This window comes from Tamandua tetradactyla, chromosome 4 (assembly GCF_023851605.1).
Source record: "Tamandua tetradactyla isolate mTamTet1 chromosome 4, mTamTet1.pri, whole genome shotgun sequence".
Taxonomy (NCBI): Eukaryota; Metazoa; Chordata; class Mammalia; order Pilosa; family Myrmecophagidae; genus Tamandua; species Tamandua tetradactyla.
The window spans coordinates 145648793-145666345 of NC_135330.1; the positions used below are offsets into that span (position 1 = coordinate 145648793).

Consider the following 17553-nt stretch of genomic DNA (forward strand, 5'->3'; position numbering starts at 1 on the left):
CTTGCTTTTTTCCCTAATCCCCTGCATTTCCAGTCTTAATTGCTTGCAAATTACTGAATAAATGGACACCAATTTTAGAGGTGTTTTATGCCAGTTTTGTTCACTGCTGGTATCACCAGCTCCAAGGACGGTGCCTGACACCGAGTATCTTCAAAGAGGCTTTTGTTTAATGAATGTATATATACGTACACAGGAAAAAATACGCAGCTGCTTTATCATGACAAACATCGGTAGTAATAAAACAGTATAAATTTGACTATTTTAGAGTAAACTAAAACGAAAACTTTGCTCTTTGCTCTTTTTCTTTCTCTTATTGTCTTTGATTGCTTCCTCTTTCTCCTCACCGTCCTCTCTCCCACCATTTTGTTTCTATTTTACCAATTAGGGGATTAGCGTCGTTTCAAAGTCTGTTTCACGTGTCTACTTTTCGATTGTTAGGATAACGTTCCCCACACCTCTGGCTTCCGGTAGGTTTCATTAGCTCGCAGCTGGTAACGATGTTGTTGGAAGGGAGCAAACCAGCCCGCGGAAAGTGAACTGCAGTTGAGCAGTGACCTGCGAAGGCTTCTTCCGAACCCCGCCCCTGGCTTTGAGACCCTCGCTCTCTCGGCCGGGGTAGGAAGTACCTGTGGAAGGTTCAGCCCAGGTCTCAGCAGACCTCGGGGATTGGGAAGCCCCGGCGGCTGCCAAGGACCTTAGGACCCCAATCTGCACTTCTTCCCCCCGGGAGGGGTCTCTCTCCCACGCGGGTCCTCCATTTCCTGGCCCCGCCCACCTGGCGCCCGCGCCCCGCCCGGGGGCGGAGGCTAAAACCCGGAGTTGCGGATAAACCCAGGGGACTGGAGGAACGCACTGAGCATGTGCAGAGCAGCTTGGCGGTGGCTGCCTCGGCCGGAGGCTGGGGCTCGGTGCTGATGTGGACAGCCGGCTCTGTCTCAGCCTCAACACAGTCGGTCCCGCGGACCCGGGCGGCAGGAACGGAGCCGTAGCCTTCCGGTGGTCCGAGGAGCCCGCGCAGCAGCGCTCACCCGCCGGCGGCGGCGGCGGCGCCCTCGGGGCCCACGATGATGGCGGAGCAGGTGAAATGCGCCTCAGCGGGGGGCGGTTCCGGAGCAGGCTCCGGGCCGGTGGTGAACGCGGAGCTGGAGGTGAAGAAGCTGCAGGAGCTGGTGCGCAAGCTGGAGAAGCAGAACGAGCAGCTGCGGAGCCGGGCGGCCAGCGCGGTCGCCGCCCCGCACCTGCTGCTGCTACCGCCACCGCCGCCGCCCGCCGCGCCGCCCCCCGCCGGGGCCTGCAGCCCGCTGGGTCCGCGGAGTCCCCCGGCTGCTACGCCCACCGCCGCTGCCTCGGGGGGCCTGGGGCTAGGGCTGGCGCTGGGCGCTGGCAGCGGCGGCAGCGGCGGCGGCAGTTCCAGCCCCGCGTTCTCGGGGACCTACTGCCTGCCTAGCCCGGCGCCCTCTCTGCTGTGCAGCCTGGCGCAGCCCCCCGAGGCGCCCTTCGTCTACTTCAAGCCCGCGGCGGGTTTCTTCAGCGCTGGTGGCGGCGGGCCGGAGCCCGGGGGCGCGGGGACACCACCGGGGGGAGCCGCTGCGCCGCCCTCGCCGACCCCGACGGTCTTGGAAGAGGTGGAGCCGCTGGACCTGGAGAGCGTAGCAGCCTGGCGGGAAGAGGACGACTACACCTGGTATTGCTGAGCTCTGCTCCCTCCTCTAAGACCCTCCCCGCCCAGGCCCCCGGGGACGGCGGTGTTTCGAATAGGGAGGGGGGAAGACCTCGGCGGCCACCGAGTGACTCCCGGAGGCCCCCCAGACAGGGTGGCCTGGCAGGTGCCGAGCGGGGCGCTGAGCTGAGGCTTTTCACGGGGGGCGGAAACCGGTTTTATAATAGGTCAGGCCAACCGGTCCGGAGCCGAGCCTTCTGCCTCGCGTACTGCTCTTTGCTGACTTTGTTGGATCTCAAACTCATTACCGTTAACTGCAAAATAGATGCCATCTTGTTTTGTTGGTTAATCCTGCTTTTTATCCGGTCTTTTTTAGGGGCTGGCGGGAGATGGATAGGGGTTGGCTTCTGCCTGCGACTCTTGGTTTTCTTTCCTTCCAGGCGGACGCAGGGCAGGTTTGCATGCTGTCCCTGCTCGCGCGCGTCCCGAACCGCTTACCTTAGATCTAGGCTCATTCTTGCAGCTTGACTTGTGTCGTCGTATGTTTTCATCCGCTGCATTTTTACTGATCGTTTCTTATTTCGGAGACTAACTTGCTTTTTAAAGTGTGCTAACCTCTCTGGTTTTCCCATCGAGCAATGATGTCTTTAAAAAAAAGTGCCTTTAAGGACATAACGTGAACAGGTTGAATGGCGGAAAGATCAGCGGTGTTGCTTTAAGATTAAACAGATTGGAAACAGGTAAGATTAGAAGAACTTTTAAAATGGATTGTCAGAAAACTCGAGGCTGGCATTTATTTGGTTGAAATCTGGCTAGCCTAGTCAGCTTCCTGTGAAAGTATTTGGGGGGGGGGGCATTGAATTGCTTTATTTTTTTCCCCCTACTATTTTGCTAATGGAACAGTCGTCATTTAGCGACGGATCTCTCCTGACTGGTTGCCTTGTTTTCCTCAGCCACTAGATGTAGTGGAGTAAGGTCAGGTAGAAGTTTCAGATTAGATGGAAACAGAGTTTAAATTCGTGCAGAGAAAATGAACAGCAGTCACCTGGACATAGCAGTGAGGCGGAGAATAGTTGTAGTCTTTCTTTTTTACTTTAGGTCTTTTTTATTTAAGACCCTTTATTTTTCTAAGGTGAATTTCCCTCACATGTTCTGTTGCATGGTTGGAAAGGAGGGAATGGAATGGGAGATAGCGAATCTTACTGGTTTATTGGGAACTAGGCTGTTTTTCTCCTTACCTTTTATGTGAGAATTCTTAACTGTGAAGTATTTTAATTGGTTTCAGTTTGAGATTCAAAACATAGGGAACCACAGTAAGCCTTTTAAAGGCGTGTTCACCGTCCTCCTTAGGACTTCACTTTTTAGCAGGTTTGCACGTGGCTCAAATCGTGTTCCAAAAGAAAACAACAAACTCCTCTCTGGAACTTGAAGCCATTCGTTAGATGCTACACCTTATCTCTCATCTTTTTTTTTTTTTTTTTTCCTTTTCTACCTTTGCTTTTGTAAAGCCCAAGGAATACTGTAATCTCAGGTTCAGCCTGAATATGTACATTATGTAGTCTTATAATGGCTCTTACTTGATCATTAATGTCTGTAAGCTCTGTGCCACTTTCAGATTTTATTGAATTCCTACTTGATCTTCTGTGAAGCTATGTGTTTGAAATTGAGAAGAAACTTGTTTTTATTTTTCATGAGGCGATCCTAGGGATCAATCCCAGGCTTTAAACATATTGGCATGTTTTTTTGTTGTTTTTTTTGCTTAATGTGATACAGTTATTACTATCTTGAGTGTATTAGACTGGTGATAGCGCACACATAGCTAATATAATTTCAGTACTTCCTTTTGAATGGACTTCCACTATATTTAGTTAGCTAACTCTTGCTAGTATTTTAATGTCTAGACTTTCCTTTTGTAGTTTTGTCTCTCTCTCGGTGTGTGTGTGTGAGTGTCCGCACACACACGCACATGTTGCAGGGGTGGTAAATGGCATTGCCCCCAACTTAAATCACCTACGTGGATTAGCATGCTAGTCCTTCATGTGGTTTGAAGCAAATCTAAATTGAAGCAGGTTCTATTAATTTTACTCAAGTAAAGATGAATAAATTAAACCAATGCCTTGATGACTTACAGATATCTTTATAGATGAATGGCACACTGTTTAAGTGAGTCTCTTCTCCTAAGCAAACCCAGGATTAGAATTTCCAGGTAGAAAAACAGGGAACAGCTGTTAATCTTAGTTGGATGGACTTATTTTTTTTAAGATCATCTGAATTATGGAAAGGTTTTACAACATTTTATACATGAAGATATTTTTGCGTTGCAGCATTTTGGCCTATTGATGAAAAAAATAATCAAGGTTTTAATTTTTCAAGTTTAACCCACTTGTTAACCTCAGAGTTCTTTGCAAGCATTCTTTCTTCACAGCGAATTATGTATGTCACTCCTTTGGTCACACAAATAGTATTTTTCAGTTAGGGCCCCTGATAAAGTTTGCAGGGTGTTAATTTATTTATTGTTTCCTGTGTTTATTAGGAAACAGCCCTAGTAGGTGAATGTAGTAACTGATTATTTAAATAAAAGTTTTGTCACTGTAAAAGGAAAAAAAAAACACAGATGGCTATGAAGTCACAAAAGCCCTCACTTTTGTCCCCAAATCAGTACCACTCCTCAGACTTAGATCCTTCAGGACTGTCCCCCTATGCATATAAAAATCAGTTAGAAGCAAAATATATACTTAAATTCATAGGTTAGATTTTTACATGTACCTTCTATTGAACATATTTTGGACATCTCTGAGTGTCTGTACGTGTAATTGCACTTCTTCTTGTAACTTGCCTCATCGTAAGATTGACAGTGTTAAGGACCAAGTTACCGTTAAGTATCACCTACAGTTTCGTGAATTTTTATGATTTCATTCTAATGGGTTGAACAAAATTGATATATGATAACTTATTTTGAATAGTTTTTCTACCAAAATGTCATATCTCAAAGAAAGTTAATAAACATAGATTAATTATTGAACATTTTAGAAGTTCTTTTGTGTAAATCTCTCTTCTAATAAAACTTAGAAAAACTATTCATCTTTTAATCAACTAAACAAAATTTGGTTCAAGAATTGTGTATAAAGAAAATAGTGAGTAGTAGAATCACCATCTGCTGATAGTTTGTCAGTTAGTAAATGATCAGATTTCTTAAATATTCCTGAGTAATTAATCTATAAGTAATTTATAGTAAAATATCGTAGGAAGAGTGCATTCTGCTTTTTATTTTAATTGAAATTCTTATTTCTTCAAATATGTATCTCAGTTGAGTGTCAAGTATTTAATTTTGCTTTAATGAAATTTGGTTTTCTTAGCTCGTTGCTGCTAGAGTTAAATGCCTTAGAAAAGTAAAGTTAATAGTGGTTCTGAAACCTTAATTCCAATTAAATCCAATTATTATGACCCCATAGTGAAACTTCACATCCTGCTATGCTGATTTTTCGATGATCTTTTAACGTGGCAGCTTTAGCTCTTTTGAAGACCACGGACTTGAAAGCTCAGGGGCACAGTGTGAGTACCAAAGCAAATAGAATGCTCGGAAGACAAATATCTTGATGAATATGTGGGTCATAGTGTGACTTGAATGACTTGTCAGTCTCCAGGGAAGGAATGTTATAAAGATCTGTATCTCTTTGTCTCCATGTCACCAGGCTAAGAATCATCAGGCTACAAGTGTAGGAAATCAGATTGATAGGAAGTAGTGATGGGAGTACTATAACTAACTGCACCAGACCTTTCTCTGCCCTTTTTCACTTCTCTCATTTCAGTAGTTGAGGCACTGAAACCCAGAGGTGAAATGATTTACATAATCTCCTCCAGTTAGTTACTGACACAGCTAGGACTAAAACTCAGATTATCTACATAGAAGTGTTTAATCATTACTATATATCTCCTTCTACCTCCGGTCAGGTTCCAGCCTATTAGTGGATTATATATTTGGTAGGCTGGCCAGCATTTTTTTTTTTTGAAAGAAGTGCAGTGTAAAAGAAAATGAGAACGTGTTGTACCTTACAATACAATATTGTCTTGATTAAACTTTTTTCAGTTTTACATGTGTATATATCCTGGGTTGAAATATGAAATACATTTGTGCGTTATTATTAAAGTTAGAAAAACTCCTTATTGTTTGAAAGTAAAATGGACAGATGGAAAAACACAGCTTTCTGGGATTTACAGAGCTTTAGAAGATTGTCTAGCATTAGGGTAAGTCAAGTCTTGCTTACCTCAACCAGGAAGACAATTCTATATTTAGAATAGATCAATATAAAAAAAACAAAACAAAACAAGGGCAGGCCACGGTGGCTCAGCAGTTAGAGTTCTTGCCTGCCATGCCAGAGACCCAGGTTCAATTCCGAGTGCCTGTCCATGTAAAAACAAAACAAAACCAAACCAAAATGACAAGCTGTACAAAATGTAGCCATCGAAGGCATTAATTTTTGTGGAGTGTCAATTAAGGAACATTTGAGACCTACGTACAGGAAGTGACAGGGATTTTAAACTTGCCCAGCTGGCAAGAATGGAAAAATTGTTAGTCATACAGGGTGAAAATGGTGATGTGTACAAATTAAGAATGAGATTTATCTTCACAGTGTAATACAAGATCCTGATCAGCTGTCTAAAATCTTTGCCAGTTCTTCCTCAAAGCTGTTGAGCACCTTGCACTACACATATGGCACAACTAAATTAGAGCACCTGAACTGTTTTTGCATAATTGATTTTTTTTCAGTGAAAAGACCAGGGGGTGCTTCACTTTCTGACAATGCTAATTGAAAATGTGCAATGTCTTCTAGGAGCAAGTGGAGTTGACTGCAGTGTGTACTCTGTGACTTTTAATTAGTAAATTTGGAACACTGAAATGAGATACTGAAATAGAAATTTAGATCTAACTTAAGGGGACTATGACAAGAGTTAGCTTTAGGAAAGTTCAGTAATTAAAATTTGAACTTATCCTTTTATTAGCTTAGTTGAAGGTAGGTTGGTTTGTTTTACAATGGTTTCCTGGTTTGATCCAAGAAAGTGCTGGTGAATGAAAAGCTGAGTAAAGACTGACTGTGCTTATTAGTTTGTTTTGTTTTTCCTTCAAATAAAATCTGTGGTGATTGAAGGCTCTTAGAATTACTTGTCTGAGAATTGCCACATATTTCTTTTATTGACAAGGCTACAATTTTTGCAATATATTTGTTGTGTTATATATGCAGGAGAATGACTTAAGAACCAAATGCTTACTTGAGAAAACGGAATTAGGTTTTCCTAGACAGTTATAACATTTCATTTGAAACATTCAGGGTTATTATAGTGGTTTTTTTTGGTTTTGTTTTTATTTTAAGTTTGACCTCCCATTGTTAGTACATATATATTAGATGGGGAGTCCAGAATATAAAATGTGTGGAAAAAAGAGTCTATGAAAAGGATAATAGTTTCCAAGTTTGTATATTCAGAAGTTACTAAAGAAAATTTGGATGATGCTAAGTTTGAAGAATTTCAGGTTTTAGAGTAAGACCTTTTAGATCTTCTTGATAAATTCTAATACACCATCAATGAACCTACTGAAATTGAAAAAGATATGTAGCGTTAGTAACGGCAAAATAGGATATTGTAAATGTTACTGCCAGTGTAATAATAAATAGGTGAATTTTGTGACTTTATATGGTTAGATCTGCTTAGAAGAAATATGGATTTCATCTTGCTTTACCTAATTTAGGAGACATGCTTTACTCAAGGAATTTAGCTCTGTAATCTCCGTGACTGACTGCCCCTGTTTTTCTTTTTTTTAAAAAATCCATCTCAAGGGCTAGCCATAGAAATACTAGGTTTACAGCTATCCTGGCCACACTGTTGGGAGACTCATTCTAAAAGTGATTTTTGTCCTATTTGCATAGTGTATATGTGTATAAATAAATAAATGACATATAGTTCAATGACTCATCTTCAGCAAGGCTGAAAACAGTGCTCTACTCTTTCCTATCTCCTAAACCTCCGTATCAGCATTACTTTATAGTGTTCTAGCTGTTTATTTTTTTCTTTATTTTCTTATATTTGTACTTTTAGGATCTTAAGACATCTATGGACTTATTATGGGAGATGAAGATTTAGTCCTTTCTCCCCCAGCCTCCAGCCGGCATTTCTCCTTTCCCATATCTTGTCATTATGGTTTTCATATTTTTTTAAAAAAATGTTTAATGCCTGTGTTATGACTATAGCTGTTACTACTAGCTGAGTCCTATTAATTGTTTATTACGTTTATTTTTCTCTCCTTTTTTTTGTTCCTCTAAGAATTAATAATGGCTACTCTTTCCCCCTCTTTGTTTCTTTAATCCCCTATCCCTAATTATTTCCTCAAATAACTCCTTGAAGGTACAAAATTTCTCAATAAGGTCATATTCTAATCGCTCAGATTTGTGTTTTTTATTTTGTTTTTATAATGTGTTTTGTAGCACGATCTCTTCAAGAAGCCTAAGTTCCTTGTTCCTGTCTTGACTGTTTGCCCCTTAGGACTAGATTCACAGTATTGCAGTAGGAATTCCATTGGTTTCTTACTTTGTCAGCTCCCTTGTTTCTTAGATCTGTTATTTCATTCGTACTCTTTGGGGCATAGCCTCCAACAGCTTCCTGAGAAAAGGGGGCATTGCGTGTTAGGTAAACTTTTGAGATCCTGCTTATCTGGAAATGTTTTCGTTCTGCTGTTACAAGATTCATAGTTGAGCTGGATACAAAATTCTCAGTTAATCATTTTCCATCATGTGTGAAGGCATATAGAGCTCTAGCTGTTGAAGTGCCATGCCATCTGGCTATCTAATCCTTTGGATTTTTTTTTCTCTAGCTTTGTTTATCCCATTCTGAAAGAATAGTTTTGGCGTGGGCTTTTTGTTCATTGATTGTACATTGTGGGCTCCTTTTGTTAGTATCCCATGTCCTTTCTTCAACTCTGAAAAATTATCTTGCATTTAAAAAAATTTTTTTGTAAGGATTTTTGACAATCAGATATAGGCCCTACTGGAGCAATCATTTAATTTTCTTATTTGTCTTCTACTTGTCAGTCTTTTAATTTTACTTCTGGAAGATTTCAACTTGATCTTCAAAACTGATTTTTTGATTCTCTTATTTTTGCTATAGTACTTTTATTTTCCAAGTATGCTTTCCTGTCGTCTAAAAAATGACTTTTAAACTATATCCTAATTTTTTTTTTTGCATGTACCATTTTCTCTCAGGTGAATCAATTATAGTTGTCTTGGATTTTTCATTTGTTTCCTGCATTGTTTTTTCCCCCTTTAGTGTTTTTTCAAAACTTTTCCATTATAGTCTTAGTGCTTTCCGTAAAAGTCAATTCTAAATATTTAGTGTTTATCTATTGTCTGTTCATACTCACAGGAGGCATTCAGACTGATCTAAAACTCTTCCTGGTCAAGGCTCTTTGTGTACTTTAATGGTGAGGGCAAGGCTCTTTGTGTACTTTAATGGGGATTTGGGTGGGGAGTCAGTCTAAGTTCCAGAATCTTCAGGCCGGTCTTCTTTTGGATTCATCTGCTACGCTCCTAGAAGTGTAAGGGGAAGAATGGGGCTGAGATTCTAACTAGTCGATATGTAGACTTTCTGTTAGTCTGTTTAAGAAAGGTGCCTCAATTCTCCTTCAGCTACATTTGGCGTGCCTGAAGTCATAACCACCCTGTGTCAGCCTGCCAGAGAGGAAGCCTCTGGTCCGAGTTGTGCAGAAGGCAGTGTGGTGGAACTGTCTCTATGGAGCAGATGAGGGGATCTACATAGACTTTTTTTTCTTTTTTTTTTTTTTTTTACTTTTGTGTGACATATATACAAAGCAAAGAAAGAAAACAGCAGTAGTTTTCAAAGCACTCTTCAACAGGTAGTTACAGGACAGATCCCAGAGATTTTTCCTTCTAGCTGCTGGAGAGTATAGGAGGCTAGAAGGAATAAATATTTTTTATCACAATTGACTTGTTTTTTTTCTTTTGTGAAAAATAACATATATACAAAAACAATACATTTCAAAGCAGAACAGTAAGTTGTAGCACAGATTTCAGAGTTTGGTATGGGTTACAATTCCACAATCTTCGTTTTTTACTTCTAGCTACTCTGAGATACTGTTGACTAAAAGAAATATCAATGTAATGATTCATCAATCATATTGAATGTTAAACCCTACCTTCTCTGTAATAACTCCACCATCACCCTGAACTTTTTATTCCACTGTTTAGGGGCATTTGGGCCATGGTCATTTTAACATTTTCATGTTGGAAGGGGCTGTAAGTAACATAGGGTAGGAAGATGGAACTATGTAAGGTTCTGGAGAGGGTGGGCCCTCTAGGTTTCAGGACTTAATCTGGTCCAGGTACCTGACTGGAGGTTGTAGGTTTCTGGAAAGTTACCCTAGTGCGTAAAACCTTTGTAGAATCTGATATATTGCCCTAGGTGTTCTTTAGGATTGGCTGAAATGGTTTTGGTTGGGGTTTGGCAAGTTATGATGGGTAGGAATGTCTAACGGAAGCTTGTGTAAGAGTGTCGTCCAGAGTAGCCTCTCAACTATTTGAACTCTCTCTGCCACTGATACTTTATAAGTTATACTTTTTTCCCCCTTTTGGTTAGGATGAAATTGTTAATCCCACCATGCCGGGGCTGCATTCATCCCTGGGAGTCATCTTCCATTTCACCAGGAAGACTTTTACCCCTGGATGTCATGTCCCACATAGCAGGGAGGGCAATGATTTCACTTGAAGAGTTGGGCTTAGAGAGAGTGGGTCCACATCAGAGCAACACAAGAGGTCCTCCATAAAAGTAACTCTTAGGTATACCTATAGGTGGGCTAAGCTTCTCAGCTACCTACATAAGCTTCTCAAGAGTAAACCTCAAGATCAAGGGCTTGGCCTATTGATTTGGGTGTCCCTAATGTTTGACATTACCATCAGGGGATTTCCTGACGCTAAAGTTTAATAGTTCCATATTTTTTTCTCCTGTCCCTCAAGGGACTTGGCCAATACTTTTTGATTATCTGCTTACTATATTCTAGGATGTTTCCAGGCATTACATTAAGCTATAAAGGATTAAAGGCCGTCATTTGTTTAGGCTTCCTCCCACACAGACTTTTAAATGAATTTTCTGCTTTTAGTCCCATGATCACTTCCACATTTTCTGAACTGTTGCAGGGTTGGGTGAAACAAAAGTACCCAATGGGGGATGGACAATGAAATGTGAGAGAGAAGTCTTCCAAAGTGAGTATGGCATGGTGGGCAAGTCTCGTCAACTCAACATGCCTGTGTGAAGTAAGCCCTGCTTTTGAATATAATAGGAGATCTGGGTGGTCAGATGAAAGAACTGTATTAAATGAGCCTGAAGAGACTAAGGAAATCATCGGTTGACTTTCTCTTACTAATAAAAAATTAAAAACTTCACTGAAAAAAAAGTCTGGTAGGACAGAAGGGAAATATCTCCCTTCTGAGTATGTGACATCCTGAGGCAGATGGGTTGGTGGTAGAAGCTTTCGAGCTACAGAAGGTATGAACGGTTGTCCCATAGGGTGCTGGAGGGGATGAGGAGATAGTAGCTTCAAATGGTAACAGAGAGGGAATTGAGAACAATCAAGGTTCAGACAGTGGGGTCAGTTTATGTGTGTATTAACCAGTAAGGGAAATTTAACTTGAAGTCTGGAGATGAAATGTTCCTCAGTTGACTTATTTAGTGGCTCATGTAGACTGCAGGGCCTGCTTCCCTCTGATTCTCAGACATGCTAGATGGCAGCTCTGAGCCTCAAATCTTAATTTGAGAACATTGTGGGACAGGAGCAGTTCTTGTCCTATGACCTTTTATTTTTGAAGCTTTTTTGAAGTATAATTGGAATAGCATAAATTGCACACACTTAAGAGGTTTAATTTGATAGGTTTTGGGTTATGCATACCCATAAAACCATCAGCACAATCAAGATAGTGAATTATCCTCACCCAGTAAGCTTCCCTGTTCCTCTTGCTAGTCCCTCCCTCCTTATCCGCCTACCAATAACCCAGGAAAACGTGGTCTGTTTTCTGTCACTATAGAGGAGTTTGCCTTTTGTAGAGTTTTGTGTAAACCATACAGTATATTCTCTCTTGGACTTATTTTCATCTGGCTTCTTTAAATCTGGATAATTATTTTGAAAATTATGTGCGTTGTTGAAAAGCCAGACCAAAACAAAAAGCGGTTTTAGGATAACAGAAAAATTGGGCTGAAACTCCCAAGAAAATTCCTATGATACCCCTCCCACCATTTCCCCTAATATTACATCTTATATTAGTGCCATGCATTTGTTACAATTGATGAGCCAATATTTACACTATCATTTAAGTTATAATTGATATTAGGGTTCACTCTTTTTTGTAGCCCTGTGGGTTTTGAAAAATACCTAATGTCATGTATCCACCATTATGGTTTCATAGAAAATACTTTGATTACCCTAAAAATCTCCTCTGCTCCACCAATTCATTCCTTCTTCCCTTCCTCCTGAACCCTGCCGACCACTGACCCTTTTGTCTCTATAGTTTGTCTATTTCAGAATGTCATATAGCTGGAATCATAAGAGTGTGTAGCTGGGTTCTTTTCATACTGAGATTGTTCACTTAATAATATGTGTAAATTTCCTCCATGTTTTTTTGTAGCTTGATAACTTTTCTTTTTAAGACTGAACAATATTTCATTGTGTGGCTGTACTACAGTTTATCCACTCACCTGTTGAAAGCATTCTGATAGCTTCCAAATTTGGGCAATGATGAATAAACCTGCTATAAACATTTGTGCACAGGCTTTGTGTGGACGTAAGTTTTTACCTCTCTTGGGAACATACCAAGGAACATGATTTCTGGACCATATGGTAAGACACCAGACTGTCTTCCAAATGGGTGTACCATTTGCATTCTCATCAGCAGGGAAATGAGTTTGTCACTCTACATACTTACCGGCATTTGTTGTCAGTGTTTTGGACTTTAGCTATTCTAATAAGTATTGAGTCATATCTTATTTTAACTTGTGGTAATGATGTTGAGCATCTTTTCATCTGCTTGTCATCTGTGTGTCTATGGTGAGGTGTTTATTCAGATGTTTTACCCATTTTTAAAATTAGATTGTTTTCTGCTTGTTCAGCTTTGAGTTCTTGTATATTTGGGATATGTCATTCATTTAAAGTTTTTTCCTTTTATTTCAAGAAACATTATATTGTAAGGACATGTAATTAAAAAAAAACACAATTTATATGTTCACCTTTAAATGAACATTTGAGTTGTTTTCATTTTGGGGGTATTAAAATGAAGTTTCTATGAACATTTGTGTTCAAGTCTTTTTGTGGACATATGCTTTCATTTATCTTGGTTAAATACCTATGAATGGATTTGCTGGATTAGAAAGTAGGTGTTTTTAAGTTTTTAAGGAACTGCCAATATATTCCAATGTGGTTATCCATTTTATTACAATCGGTGTATGATCATTCCAGTTACACTACATTTCAGATATGGGGTATGATCTTTGTGTGAACAATTTCATTCTTTTAGCCATCTTAATGTAGTGTTATCTCATTGTGGTTTTACTTTGCATTTCCCAAATAACTAGTGATGAGCATTTTCATGTTCTTGTTTGCCACCAGAATATCTTTTTTAGTTAAAATTTTTAAAAATGGGTAAAATGTTTGAAAAAATTGGATTGCTTATTGAGTTCTCAGAGCTCTTTATATTTATTCCACATAAAAGTTCTTTATCCAGATATGTGCTTTGCAAATATTATTTCCCTATCCATGGTTTGTCATTTCATTCTCTTAGCAGTTTCTTTCAAATTCTACACTTTTAATTTTGAAGTACAGTTTATCAATTTTTTTTCTTTTATGAATCATGCTTTCTGCTTAAGAAATTGTGTTTAAGAAACTTGCCAACCAAAAGTCACAAAGACTTTTTTCCTTTGGGTTCCTGTACAGTTTCAAGTTTATTTTGGTCTGTGATTAATTTTGAGTTAATATTGAATATGGTGTGAAATAAGGTTCAGAGTTGACATTTTTGCCTGTGGGTATCCATTGTTCCAGCAACTTTTTTTGAAAAAAGTATTCTTCATTGAATTATCTTTGTATTTCTTAAAAATCAGTATTCCATTTATGTGTGGTTGTCTTATGCTATACTTACACTGTCTTCATTGCTGTAGCTTTGTGGTAAATCTAAATTAGCAGTAACTGTCCTTTTTTTTTTTTTCTCTGAGTTGTTTTGGCTATGCTAGGATAGTTGTATTTCCATATCAATTTTAGATTCAGGGTCTGCATTTCTTAAACAAAGCCTGCTGGGATTTTGATTGGGATTGTGGTATATATACATATGGATCGATTTAGGGATAATTGACATCTGTATTTAACCCTCTGACCCATGGACATGGTGTATCATTCCATTTACCTAGGTCTTCTTTAATTTTCATCAGCAGCGTTCTGTAGTTTCTAGTTTACAGATTTTGCTTATCTTTGTCAGATATATCCCTAAGCTCTTCATGGCTTTTTGGTGTTACTGCAAATGGAAACTGAAGCTTTAAAAATACTGATTGCTTGTTATATAGGGAAATGCTGCCAACTTTTGTACATTTGTCTAGTGTCCTGCAGTCTTGCTACTCAATTCTTTTATTTTAGTAGTTGCTTTTGTAGGTTCTGTCAGATTTTCTACATCGATGATGAGGACATGTGGACAAAGACGGATTCTCTTTTCCTTTCAGTCTTCTTTCCTTTCAGTCTTCTTTCCTTCAAGCCTTCTTCTTTCCTTCCAGCCTTCCTTCTGTCCTTCCAGCCTTCCTTCTTTCCTTCCAGCCTTCCTTCAATTTCCTTGGCTGATTATACTTCAATGGAATGTTGAATAGAAGTGCTAGAGAGTGGACATCCTTGTCTTATTCCAAATATCTGGGAAAAACCATTCATTGTTTTGCTGTTTAGTATGATGCTATATGTTTTTGCAAATGCCTTCAATCAAATTGAGAATATTCCCATTTATTCATAATTGAGTTTTTTTTCTTTTTAATCAGGATGATGTCAGATGCTTTTTCTGTCCATTGAGATCATGATAATGACTTTTCTTTTTTAGTTAATAAGGTAAATTACAATGATGTTCGAATATTAAACCAACCTTTAATTCCTGGGCCATACCCTACTTGGTTATGACATGGTATTCTTTTTATATATTGTTGGATTCAATTTGTTAAAATAGTATTTAACTTTTTTATACTTAGGTTCATGAGGATATTAGTCTATAGTTTCTTATGTCTGTGTCTGATTTTGGTATCAGGGTAATGCTCACAGAATTGGTTGGGAAATACCCTCTCCTGAATTTTTCACAAGTTTGTCAAGAAATTAGTGTCTTTTTTTTTTTTTTTCTTTAAATGGTAGAATTCACCAATGAATCATTCTGGGCCTAGGGTTTTATTTCTGGCAAGGAAAGGTTTTAAAGTATAGACTTAATCAATATTAAATCCTCTTATTCTAGACTATCTGCGTTTTCATATCAATTTTAGAATCTGCTCCTACATTTCTATAATAAAGCCTATTTTGATTTTATTTTCAAGTATATAGATCAATTTAGGGAGAATTGACATTTTAATATTTATTCATCTGAACCATGAACATGGTATATCTTCCCATTTGATTACATCTGCTTGCAGATATGGGGTTATTTCTTCAGTGAGCTTAGGTAATTTGTGATTCAAAGAGTTGATCCATTTTATCTTAGTTGGGTTTGGCATCAAGTTGTACATAATATTCGCTTATAATTTTTAAAATAGCTCTGTAATCTGTAATGACATCAACTTTTTCAATTCTGATATTGGTAATTTGTCATTTTTCTGTACATGATCAGTCTGGTTAGAAATTTATCAATTTTATTGATCTTATCAAATAATCCAGTTTTGGTTTTGTTGCCCACACCCCACCAATTGCTTTTGTTTCCTTTTTTACTGATTTCTGTTCTGATCTTTATTTACTTTCTTTTGCTTTTTTGGGTTTCATTGCATCTTTACTAGTTTCTTAAAGGAATTGAAGTCACTGATTTGACACCTTTCTTTTTAATGATGTAGGTATTTAGTGTTATTTTCTGCATAAATAGTTCTGTAAGTTTCCCTATGACTACTGCTTTAGCAAGATCCAGAAACTTTGTATGTTCTGTATTTTTTTCATTTTCATTTGCTTCAAAATATTAATATGCTCTGTTTTATTTTCTTTGACCCATGGATTAAGAAGTATTAGTTTCTAAATCTTTGGTGATTTTTCCAGGGATCTGTTACTGATTTAGTTTATTTCTATTGTGGTCAGAGAATGTAACTTTGTGTGAATTGAGTTTGGTAGTTATTTGGGCTAGAATATGGTCTATTTTGGTATGTGTTGCTTGTGTACTTAAGAATTCTTATTTTGGGTGAAGTGTTCTGTACATATCAGATGAAGTTGGTTGATAGTGTTCAAGTTTCTATATCCTTTATGAACTTTCTGTCTATTCTACCAGTTACTGAGAAAGGGGTATTGAAATCTCCCATTAAAGTTGCTGGATTTTAATAAATCTCTTGCTTTTTATCAGTTTTACCTTTGTGTTTTTTGACGCTGTCTTCTCAGGTATTTAAACTTTAGGATTGTTATAGCTTCTTGATGGATTGGCCTCTTCATCATATGAAATAACCTTATTTAGGCCAGGTTATATTCATTGCTCAAGGCATCTCCTTTTCTGATACTAATACAGCCATCCTAGCTTTTGCTTGATTGATTAACTTGGTATATCTTTTATGTCCTTTTACTTTTAACCTACTTGTGTGTATATATATATATATATAAAGTACATTTCTTGTACTTTGTCAGCATGAATTGGGTCTTTGGGATCTTGAAATGTGAAGAAAAACTTGCCCACAAGCTCAAAAATGAGCCCATTAGATGCCCGTTCATCTCTTATTGGCTAGGATCTATCCTTGTCTGGTGCCTAAACCAATCACCGGTTAAATGAAATAATGAACTTGTTGGTTTAGCCCACTGCATCTCTGAGGTATGAGCCAGACCAGTCTCATGAGTATCACCTGGGAGTTTGTGAGAAATTCACATTCTTTGGCCCAACCTCATCCCTACTGATTTGGAAATTTAGGGGGTGTGGATCAGCAGTTTGTGTTTTAACATGCCCTCTCGGTGATTCTCATGCACCAAAGCTTGAGAACTACTGGCTTAGATTAAGCTTTGCTTGTAGGTCCAGGGAGAGGTAACCAGTATAGGCAAGTTCACGAGTCTGTTAGCAAGGAACGGTGGAAGGAATAGATTTAGATAGGTAGGCAGATTTCTGTCTTAGTGGAACTGAGGCAGGCACCCAGGAAAATGAATTTTTAGTTGATCAGTATACTCCTAGTGGAGATGGGACTGTGAACCACACTCTATGGAAACAATGATATGTTAAAATTGCTATCACGCTGTCAAGGATATATATCTTAGAATTTTCATTCAACAGTAGTGGGAGGCAGTATTCTCTGTCCCACAGGCCAGATTGATCTCACTGCATGTTTAGTATGGCTGGCGAGCTACAAATGGATTTTCCATTTTTAAATGATTGGGGAGGCACAAAAATATTTCCTGACTCGTGAGAATTATGACATTCAACTTTCAATGTCCACAAATAAAGTGGAACACAGACATGATCATTCATTAACGTGTTTTCTATGGCTGCTTTCAAGTTGCAAGGGCAGAGTTGAGTAGTTGATTGAGACACTGTGTGGTCCACAAAGTCTAAACTATTTGCTGTCTGGCATTTACAGAACAAGTTTGCAGATCTCTGATCTATAAGAACAATTTACCAAAGAACAGTATGTTCCCCAGCTGTTTTGGATTATTGATAGCTTATTCT

The 17553-nt window shown here is 38.8% G+C and overlaps 1 protein-coding gene across 3 annotated transcripts in view; it reads left to right on the top strand.

Moving 5' to 3' along the window:
* The first annotated feature begins 823 nt into the window (after positions 1-823).
* SLAIN1 (SLAIN motif family member 1) overlaps positions 824-17553 on the top strand; it is a 65040-nt gene continuing 48310 nt past the window's right edge. Inside the window, exon 1 of one of the 3 annotated variants that reach the window (XM_077158487.1) lies at positions 824-1684. In XM_077158487.1, coding sequence (XP_077014602.1) covers positions 1065-1684 — 620 coding nt within the window. In that variant the 5' untranslated portion in view covers positions 824-1064. Of the gene's footprint in view, positions 1685-5039; positions 5213-17553 lie in introns of those variants that run through there. The other 2 variants (XM_077158488.1, XM_077158489.1) reach the window with 2 other exon arrangements.